This window comes from Melospiza melodia, chromosome 15 (genome assembly GCF_035770615.1).
Source record: "Melospiza melodia melodia isolate bMelMel2 chromosome 15, bMelMel2.pri, whole genome shotgun sequence".
In the NCBI taxonomy this organism is placed as follows: domain Eukaryota; kingdom Metazoa; phylum Chordata; class Aves; order Passeriformes; family Passerellidae; genus Melospiza; species Melospiza melodia.
In genome coordinates, this window is record NC_086208.1 from 10,725,733 (window position 1) to 10,736,784 (window position 11,052).

The following is an 11,052-nucleotide window of genomic DNA, read 5'->3' on the forward strand; positions in this document are numbered from 1 at the left end:
AGTAATCCCAGTTTAACACTGATTTAGGGCAGGGGGATGGCAGCCTGAGACAATATTCACTCACTGTACCCTCATTGTCCTGCACTAACAGCTCGAGGCAAGGATTTTGCATGATCTGACCTTGAGTCTGAAGGACAGTTGGGAAGAATAAATATGTTTAGTGATGTTATTTATCAACATTACCATGTGTCTCCCCTGTCTATGTAAAGAATCAGGTTTTGGTTCAATTCAGGCCAATATTTTCTGTTGATATTTTACAAGTAAAATGCAGCAAGACTTTGAATACTTTTTAATACACAGCAGTGGTAGAAGTTGATTGTTACACTCAGGGAGGTTTATCTCAGCATTCCCAAAGCTCTGGGGCACTTTAAGTCCTGGGCTCCGGCAGGGCTGTGCATCCTGCCAGCACATCCAGGGCCGTGTCTGCGCGTGCTAGCCATTCCCAGGCCCTTTGTCTCCTGGCCTGGATGATACTGCTGCCATGGTGAAAAACAGAGGGAAAGAACAACAGGATATTGTCCCGTTCTGCTCTGTGTGCCAACTGTGACAAAATGTTGTTTTCTCCTTGCTTCGGGGATTCATGTTGGCTTTTACTTGTCTTGGGCGAGCCTGAAAACATTCAGATGTTTTTAAAATTCTTCTGGTTAGTGTGGAAACCTTGAGTCTCTGGGAGCAAGGTGGTGTCCCATGCCCTGGCACAAACGTTCCTGTCCTGGGGGATGATTCTCTGAGTCATGCAGAGGAAAAGAAGCGTTCTGATGTAAAAGACAACAGGAAGGCGTTCAGCACGCCGTGTGCCAGCAGGACACCTGCAGAGCTGCCGCAGGGTGGAAGTGAGCCACAGGCTGCATGGGGAGTGCTGAGAAAACTGCACGGCTGCACAAATCTGACGCCAGAGCAGGGCTCTATTTTTGGTCTCCTCTCTGCGTTTCTGACACCTGTAGGGACGCGTGAAGCGCACAGGAGACTTGTGCAGCACCTCCCGGAGCGGAGGAGCCGCCGCAGGGCATGGGAGCGCAGCGGAGCGTTCTTGCTTAGCCAACAGGACTAATTATAACCCAGGAATATGAACTGTAAATGTGCTGAAGCTGCCAAGACGGGAGCTGGGAGTGTGCCAGCGCTTGAATGAGGACACACCATCCTGTCAGGACTCTCCGGGAGCGGCAGGCAGCGCCGAGGTACGCACGGAGCCCCGCACAAGGAGATGGACACGCACACGGGGGTACGGCAGGAGGACGGTAGGCGTTCAGCTGCTGCTTTGGGATGGGCAGGGGTCCATCAGTCACTCTGCTTTGCAAATAGGTGATCTCTGTGCACTGACACACTTAAGAAAAGCTTAGCTTTGATGTGGTCTCATTAACATGCAACAAACCCCAAAAATCCACAGTTAATGTGAAGTGCTGGCAAAAGCTTTGACTTGTGCTTGTCTTTATGGTTGTGTGAACCACTGTCCCTCCAGGTGGTGGGCATGAGGTGAAAAATGATAATTGAGGCAGATAATGAATTGTATTAAAACCACCTAGGACAAACTGGAATAATGTAAGACATTCTGCAGAAATGTATCATATAGACTACTTAAAACAAAGGGGCACACATTGCATGCTTTGAAAGATAAATCGCAGAAATTTTAAAAATCTGCTTGAAGTGAGACATGATGAAATGTTAGAAAACCACAAAAGTGAAAGAAATAGATGTGATAATTACGTAATTGTGGGACTAATAAGAAATGCCTATGAAGGAGGAAATGCCTCTGAAGCTTATGCTGGTTTGCTGTGAAAGCTTTACTGGGGGTTCAGAAAGACTGAATTGATGAAATTATACTGTTTAACTTCTGTTAAGATGTAAACTTCAGAAAAACAACAAAAGTTTCTTTAAATGAACATGTTGTGATATTATTTTAATGATCTGGGGTATGAAAAATTTGATAGCAAAGGCTAGTCTATAACCCAAGGCTTGCTTTGAACAAAGATACATTAAAAAAAAAAAGAAGTCAGTAACTACTAAAAGTTGGGCTGTCTCACGGTACTTAGAATCAGTGAGTTTCCTGGTTGTGTCTCCAGTTCATGATTGCTATGTTAACACTTTTATACATTCTGGGAAGCTCTAGGCTCTGATGCATGGTTTTCTTGCTGGTATGCAAGGCTCTTCTTTTCTCTTTTAAGGGCTATTTGGAATTGTAGAAGGCTCTTTGCTTTGAGCTTTTCCCTAAGTAGAGTAACCATATCATATGTAAGGCCTCAGTTTGTTAATGTTAGCAGATCAATCTGTTCAAAGCTGATTTCTTACAGAACAGTAAAATTTCATTACTTAAATTACTTATAAAAATAATTCATAAGTAATGGTTACTTATAGTTATGAATGGTTCATAAGTACTCTCTGTAAATATGCAGTGTTCTTAACCCTGATTTCTGATGTGAACATAGTAATTTTAAATTGATGCTCCTCTTCTCTACAGGAATGTTTAAGAATGTAACAGGTTTGTTTTAGTCTTAGGAACTGCCTATTGCTCAATAACTGTTACAAAATTTTGATATATTTTAATATAAATTTAAATATTAATCTCTTTGCAGGTATATTTATCAGATGCATTCTGTGATCTCTACCAGTGACCCTGCACAAGCATTTCCTTTCTAAGCTCACTCTAGGAACTGCACTTGTCCTTGTACTGCTCAAACTCCCAGAGAATTACACTCAACAAGACCTTTTTACCTACTGAGAAATATAATGACTGAGTTCCTGGTTTGTTTTAACTGGTGCAATGGTGAACAGCCCCCACCGGTAGGTAGATGCACAACTGCCATCCTTTATTGGATTTGAAATTTTGTCTTCCAGTTACAAACAGTGGGAAACACTTTCATTACTGTTGTTTTGATTAGTTTGGGCAAAGTAATGCAAAAGCTAAAACCAGACCTGTTAAGCTATGTTTGAACTGTGTTCTCTGCCAGAAACTTAGACAGTGTGACTGTTTGCTGTTCTCAGGCCCTGACTTTCCAGCAGTAAAGAAAGCTTTTGCTAGAATTCAATTAGCAGGAATAAAAGTGACTTTCATAGTGTCCTACTGTGAACAGTCTGACACTTCAGCCTGCTTGCCATGAGGTGTCATTTGGGGTCAGTTTTGGCTATCTATTTTTATCTTGGCTACTTGTTTCTGGCTGAAAGCTGCTGATGTTTTCTGAATAGAGCCCTAAGATATTTTATTTTCTCATAGAAGAGGCGCCGGAGACTGGACCGGAATATGATAGGAGAGCCCATGAACTTTGTGCACACCGCGCACGTCGGGGCTGGGGAGATGAGCAGTGACTATTCCTCAGTAAGTGTGCACCCCTGGGGGGGGAGAGGCACACCTCTCCCCTCAGTAACCTGCAGAGCAGGTAGCTAATAAAATACTAGGTAATTATAACACAGAGAAAAATCTTGAGGTTTTTTTTTTTTTATTAATACAGTAGCATCAGAACAGAACTGTCTTTTGCTTTGTAAATATGAGATACTGTGGGAGATACACTGAGAATGAAATGCTCATTTCCTCAGTATCTTTACACGCTATAAGAACCTTTTGGATGCAGATTCTATTGATGCACTTGATGCTAGAACCAAATCACCTTGAAATCAAAGCTGTGGAGGGTGAGGGATGTAAGAATAAGTGGATTTTGTATAGCAAAATGGATCCCAAAACTGCCTTAAAATAGTATTTAACAGTCCTGTCTTTAGTTATTATTTCTCCCTACTGTTGGGACTCAGCACTGCAAACATATGGCCCACCTGCCCTTTCAAATTGATGCCTTTAATAATTGCTCTGGCAACCAGAATTTATAAGATGTCTTCTAATAGGCTTTTTTTTTTCCTAGGCTGTGTCAATTCAGGACCACATGAAGTCTAAAGGAGGCTACACAAATGGCACTTCTGCAACTGTTGAAATATAGAAAACTGAGAGAAGGCTGAAATCTGCTGTCTTATGAGGACCCCTTGGACTGTGCTTTCATATTCTCTAAAACCTTGTTGTCATGGAGTAGGGAGAGCACCTGAATTAAAAATAGGTCAGTAAAAGCTTTGGTGTTCTTTGCACAGCATCATCTGAAGGATTTATTGTAAATTATCCTTAAAATGGTCTTTCATGGTAGTGTTGTAGTCACAACTGTAATTTGTCACTGTGGATGCCTTCCTAGCTCTGTCCCAAAAGCTTCTCAAAGCTTTCATATCAGTTGGAGGTCAGTATGAATTGTCGGGGATTTTGGCATCTTTTTCTCCTCTCAGGAAATGCAGAGGATGTTTAATTCAAAGGTGTTGCATGATTTCTCTTCTTACATGAGCTAAACTGAGTTGCTAAGTATGACCTTGTAGCTGTCAGATAACTTTGGATCTGTTTTTTTGATGCTTTACAACCTAATGCATAAATCTTTGGTATTTTTAATGCCTTTTGATAGTGAATGAACTCTAATGTAGGATAGTTAGCTGAGTCTGCAAAACACAGTGAAACTTCTGCCTTGCCGAGATAACACTTTTGTATCTAAAAATGAAACTTTTGCTAACATTCTGACTCTCAGATGAGACTGAGAGCAAGAGCTGTGTCCCTCAGTGACTGGGCTGTCTCCCATCCATGCACACACACTGCTGTGACTGGCAGCTGTTACTGCAACACAGCTAATTGTACCTGCCAGTTAACTTCCAGTGGTGCTACCATGTGCTCACAAGTGTGTGTTAGTTGTGCTTGACTACCATTGAATTTTAAACTAAACACATTTAAGATCCCTTTCTATGTTACCTCTCTGTAACAGTAACCACACAAGGCTTCAAGGGGTATCTTGCTTGTCTTTCTGGCTCCTTAATTTCAAGATTGTCTGTTTTATATGAAATTAATCTTTTCTTGCGTGTGGTGTAAGTTATACGGCCATGTGAAGGACACACATTTAAAGAAACTTGTGAAAAGTTGCAGGAGAGTATAAATGGGAACAGCATTTTGCAGAGTTCCAGCACTTCATAAATATTTAAATAAATATCCATAAATATTTAGACATACTCAAACTACAGTTTATTACTTAGTTCTTATTCATCTTTCTATTAAGTGACATGACAAAACTGCTGAAGCAGAACTGGGTTTTTCTCTTACCCAATCACTGACAATTGTTCCCCAGCTCAAAATTCTGTATGACTGCCATTGTAGAAACAGGAAATCTGCTTGCTCTCATGGGATTAACTAATTATAAGTGTTTAAATTGCTGCCATATCAGCACAAGTTATGCTGGAAGTCAGCAAACTCTGCCCTTGCTCTCGGCAGAAGATCAGTTACAAACTTTTCTCCATTAAAAAAAATATTATATATTATAGCAAATCTTTTAACTTGTATGATTCTGTTTATAGTTGTGATACTTCTTAAATCTAGGCTGCTAGCTTTCCTGAATTGTTAGGCTGCCTTTTCTGAGTATATTTGGGAACATAAAACATGAATGGTAGCTCTGTGTTTCTGAATAAGTTCAAAAAAACAGCTTTTCCCCTCCCCCCTATTTTATCTTTTAGTTCCAAAAAGGAAGAGGGAGTATTGCTTTCTGTAACAGTCAACAGCTGATCATAGCATTTTGTAACCACATAAGAGAAATTTAATATCCATGTCTTGCTAGATCCTTATTCTTGAATTAGAATGCACACCAGATATTAATATGTTTTAAAATTAGCATCGTTAACTGTACATTTAGCTTTTACAAATTTTTTACATTTCTGTCTTCTAACTTGAGATGTATTCTAACAGCCTAGTTAAGATACAGAGTTTAAAGAATCTAAATCCTGTATTGTGTTGAGGAAGCAGAAAGTGGCCAAGTTTTTTGAAAGAATAGACTCTAATTAATCTGCTATTACACAGAATTAATGCATTCAGTCATCTATACCTGCCCAGAAAAAGTGGTGATAGGGCACTTGTCATGTAAGAAATGGGCTGTGTTTTGTTAACACTGTAAGAAAACACATTGAACGGGAGTTAGGGTTTCTTGAAGACCCATTCAGCAGATTTAAAATTAGTGCTAGAACTAGGAAAAAAGGAGTTGGTGAATATTTCCGTTCTTCTCTCTAAAAAGAAATGAACAGAAAATTTGTTAATAAACACTTAATTTAGAGAAAAATCCTAGTTTTGATCATGTAAACCAAGTAGCACTATCTGGTGTGAAAGTAACCTATTTTCATCAGGCTATATAGTATTATATAGGATCATAATAAAGTGTAACATTAATAAAACGAAATGTTTTGCTATTACATTAAAAGTGTCATTACTTTAAAAAATCTAACAAACATAACACATGTCTTATGGCTTAGGTATTTTTTGTTCTATATTTAGAAACCTTATGTACCTGTAATCTGTCATGTAACTCATTATGAGCCTATCTTAGCTATAATAAACATTTTGAACTGGGCACTGGCACTCTTTTCATATAGTGGAAAATGTTGATACTATCTCTGTACTGAATATCTGTTGGTTAAGTGGATGGATCAGCATGGCTTGAGTTTTTATTGCACAGAATGAAATTTCTCCACTAGAGAGCACAATTTTACATCAAGTCTTCTCTGTTCTATGCAAGCTCTTACTCCATTGTGGGGTTTGGTGGATTTTTGAGCTTGAGTGAAATAAAATACAGAAATAATAACAATTGATCAAACTTTTTAATCTACGTTGTAGGCTGTGAAGACCTTACATCAAGACAATCAAGAAACACTGCAGCTCTGACATGATGCCATTTTATGGTTTCCCTTTTTTAGTCAGAAGTAAAATAACTTGCAAGCAGAGCAGGATCAACTGGTTTTTATGTAGTCTGGCAGAATCTTAGCACTGTTTGCTTCCTTGGGAAAAAGAATTTGGGGGAGGTATTTTCAATTCTTGCTGTCTTATCCCTTGATGTTCCTGCTAGGCTTTACTGACTGTTCCATAACAGTGCAGGCACCTGTGGTCAGTATATAGAAAATGTATTTGTCTTTTTCACAGCCTAACATGTCTTTTTTATTTCCTGCAGAGCAGCTTTATACAATTACAGGGTGTCAGTGCTATGCTCCAAGTTGCCTGTGATATGATAACTTGCAACCCACACACATGGCACGATTCCTTTGTATGCTCTTGCCATATTGGACTACCTGGTGCTGTTATAGCTTCCACTCTGTAGAGACAAAACATGTTGAGAGATTAATAAATACTTAATCTAACTATGCCAGTAAGAATAAGCACAATTCAACAGTGTTAAAATCCATGTTCATGAAATTCATTATATGCTACTAAATATAGCATCACTGGAAAAAGAAACTCCAATCTGTCAGTGAAAGATGATTAAATGGCTGCTCCTGACCATGCTTGGATTTACTTTGCTGTCAGCACTGTGACATTGCCTTGAAAAGCCAACAGTTGAAGATGAGAACAATCTTGTCTGCCTTTCATAATTGCTGTGGGACTACAGGAAGAAAACAGTGCTGCTTTACAGTGGTGCTAAGATATTCTCTGGTGAGTGCGTTCCTATAAGGCTTCCAGATACTTTGTGGTTAATGCTTAAAATTCAAAATTTTAGCTGCTTACCTATAAAGGTGGAGTCCTGAGTGCCTAAAGAGATGCTCTACGTGGTTGATGCCTGGACTTCTACAGATCAACTGCTCTTCCTTCAGACACAGAGATTTGTCTGACACAGAAGACACAAGGTACTCAGACCAGTAATTTTCCTGTTAATATTTATGTGGTTACACTGTACACATAAAAGGTTTCTCATCCTGTACAGAACAGGTCCTCACTAACAACTGCTCTGTTGGACAGTTGTTTCCTCAACAGAGCATTAAGCTGTGAAATTAAACTTTTCCTCACACACAGCTCTAAGCCAGTCTTCCTTTGCTATGGGAAAGCATAAAATCCCCTTGTTATTGCTTAACTCTTCCTACTGCAGGGAAGGTGTTGAAGAGCCAACAGGCTGATCAGGAGCTACAGAAAAAATGAGGTATGGAAGTGAGGGAGATTTAGCCACAGAGAGGCAATGTGGTGCACATTAATGAGGAAGGAGCAGAACACGCTCATGTTGACGTTTCTTATCTGCAATGCACAAGACAGCTTTGATATCAGTTGGAAAATACCCATAATATATGCATAATTGGTATATGGAGGAAATTAGGCACTTAAATGCATGACTAAGCTGGGACTTTGAGACACAGATTGCCAATATAACTCTAATGAATGGCAGTATCCTCTTCCTGCAGTGGCTTACAAAGCTGTTTTCAGAAAGTACAGAGCCACCCACAAAGGTAGCTCTGCTTTCAGCAGTTGCAGACTGATGTCACATTTATGTTTGAAAGACAAGAGGGATTCTTCTCTTTTTTCTGCTGTATGTGAGGTTGTAGATGCTCTAAATGGCAAGCCTTGCCGCACCCATTGGAACAGTAGCCAAATAAAAACATTAATACAAATTAGCAGTAGTAAAAGGGTATCTGCCTTTGGTCCACTGCAGTTCCAAAACTTCAGGGAAATGAAGTAGATCCAGCTGATACTCAGATTCCAGGTATTGGGAGGATATGGACAGGTTGGAGTGAAATGTCCTGAAGAATTCCTTGTGCCTGAGGAGGGCTGGGTGACAATTTGATGGACTCTGCAGACTGAGATGCCAGAAGGTCACCATGGCTATACCAGATTTCCATTAATACTTTTTCTCCTGCTGTTGTGTAGAGAATGGAAAGATGAAACAGAATAGGGAAAGCACTTTGAGTAGACAGGGATGGTACTGGTACGTGTTCTTGTGCCAGAAAATCTCCCAGCTTGAGGTGCTTGATACTGAAGCGCAGCTCCTGTCTGCACCTGGGAGCTCAGAGAGGAACAAGGTCACAACTAAAGCTGTGTCCCTTCAGGGAGGATGAGGTACAGGGCACCCATGGCACGGTCTGCTTTGGCCTCTGCACTGCCTAAACCCAGCTTATCAGGCATTGCAGGATGGCTACTGAACACCTTGTGGCTGTCACTTGCTCCATACATCCTGTTTGTGTGCACCCCATTAGCATGACCAATTCCTAAAATGATACCCAAAACCTTAGTTTAAGTGGAAGTTCTCTTAACCTGCTTTTAATGTAAGAGAGTTGTAATGGCTGGACAAGAACCACAGCTTTGAGGTGTCTTTTGAGACCTCTGCAATGAATTAGTCATGAAATTAAGGCTACAAAACTGTGTTGAAACTGCTTTATTCAGTGAAACTTTGAAGTTTTTTTGTTGTTATTAAAACACTATGAAGGGGAAGAATATTCTAACAAATGTTAAGTTTCTTCTAATATTTGCATATGAATCCAAACTGAACAAAACCAAGCTTCTTATTACTAAGGGCCCATCCTAATTCAGAGGGAAAAAAAAACTTGAATCATGTATTTTACTGTTTTAATATATATGTCTTAATATATATGTATATACTTAAACCATCTTAAGTAATGTGTAAGGAAATAAGCCATTCTTTTAAACTGAAATTAGTATGATACTCTGGCATACTGAAAAGTTAAAAAATTGACTTAAAATCTACATTTAAATCATTGGAAGAGAATTGAATGTGCTTTTAAAGCTGACATTGGCCTGTACAAGTGGATGACTAATTAATTTCATATTTCTTCATCAAAGAGCTAGAAAAAGTGGTTACAGGATTCTTTTTATTTTATATATAATAGTGTATTTACATGCATCTGACCTTGTTGGTGCTTAAGAAATAGGTGTACATTTTACATAACTTACATGAGTGTAAAGGTGAATGAAGACTGCCCTAATAACCGGTATTTAGTGAGCTGTGCGTTATTAAGGATTCACAGATCTGACAAAACAGTGGTATTTATTCCAGTCAGAAATCTGTTTTTAAAATTGATCAAATATCCGCAAGTTTGAAAGTCTGGACTCAACATGAACTGAAGTTGCAGATGAATGGTGAAAGAAATACCCTTTTAAATGCAGTCACCCACATTTACCCCTGCAGTCTCTACCACCAAGGAATATTAAAACCTGACTCAATGCCTTTGAGGGTGTGACTTAAGAATGTAATTCAAAAGTAAGGTTCACAGTGCTTCATTAATGCATGCTAATGGTGCCACATAATGGTATATGAGTCAGGTTTTCACTCATTTCTTTCATCTAGTTGAAACATTATCTTGAAAATACATTTCAATTAGTTATTCTCTCTGCTGCATAATATTCAGTGAACTAGAGTATCTCTTCCTTGCAGAAATTAATATTTACTGGTGTGCAGATAAGGCTGCTGGTACATGGGGAAAAGTTGCTGAACATGTGTTTGTATTAATAAATAGTTCTTAAGTGCTGTCCTTCGTATGTTTTGGATCAGTCTCTTGCCAGGAGATGCAGGTCCCACGGGGCTGTTGCACATGTCCCCATTGCTGCCATGTGTGCCTGTGTCACAGAGACTGCAGGCTTCAGCAACAATGTTTCCTGTACCCATTTCATCAAGAGGTTTCACTGTTTTATTTTGCTGTTTGCTTCCAGACTCCAGCCAAAAAGCTGTGAAAATATGAGGCACTGAAAGAATTAATAGGAGGAGTAAAATGTTTTTTGGTCGAGCTATTTACTGAAAAGCCAAGAGGCTGTTCATTATGAAAAAACATAAATGCAATGTTAGAATTAGGAGAACAGCCCTGGAAATGATGCTATTTTGGATTTCTTTCCTTGTGAATGAAATTATTCATGTTTAGAAGTGTGTGTTATTGGTAGAAAACTGCAGAGGGAAAGAATTATTCATTATGCCCATGAAAAAGATTTCAATATATGCATAGTATTTCTAACCCACACAGTCCCACTGGACTGCAGAATACGTGTTTAGTGTAAAAATGTTTTCACAATATCTTTAAACAACCATCAAGGCAGGGGACATCAAACCAAACATACACTTTTGAGAGAGCAATTTCCTTTTATTCAGAAGAAATTGTATTCCTTTCTCCTTGGCCCATTTTTATTTCCATCTGTAGACAGAGTAAAAATTGCTGTGTTTTCCTGGGGAACACAAGGAGAAGGATTAGTATGTGGCAGGACAGGACATGCTGCCATGGAATCTGGTCCTGGGAGCAGCTACGCAC

At 39.3% G+C, this 11,052-nt stretch overlaps 1 protein-coding gene across 1 annotated transcript; it reads left to right on the plus strand.

Annotated features, from left to right (window-relative positions):
* The first annotated feature begins 494 nt into the window (after positions 1–494).
* Positions 495–6,395, plus strand: LOC134425270 (CDC42 small effector protein 2-B-like). Its single transcript, XM_063169766.1, has 4 exons — positions 495–1,238; positions 2,571–2,778; positions 3,209–3,310; positions 3,846–6,395. The coding sequence occupies exons 2-4, from the start codon at positions 2,725–2,727 to the stop codon at positions 3,918–3,920; spliced, it is 231 nt and encodes a 76-aa protein (XP_063025836.1). The 5' UTR covers positions 495–1,238; positions 2,571–2,724; the 3' UTR covers positions 3,921–6,395.
* The last annotated feature ends 4,657 nt before the right edge of the window (positions 6,396–11,052 follow it).

Excerpts from the sequence above, each read along its gene's own strand:
- LOC134425270 (XM_063169766.1), top strand. The coding sequence starts at position 2,725 with ATGACTGAGTTCCTGGTTTGTTTTAACTGGTGCAATGGTGAACAGCCC. Across the intron at positions 2,779-3,208 it reads ATGGTGAACAGCCCCCACCG|AAGAGGCGCCGGAGACTGGA; the intron begins GTAGGTAGATGC and ends ATTTTCTCATAG. Across the intron at positions 3,311-3,845 it reads TGAGCAGTGACTATTCCTCA|GCTGTGTCAATTCAGGACCA; the intron begins GTAAGTGTGCAC and ends TTTTTTTCCTAG.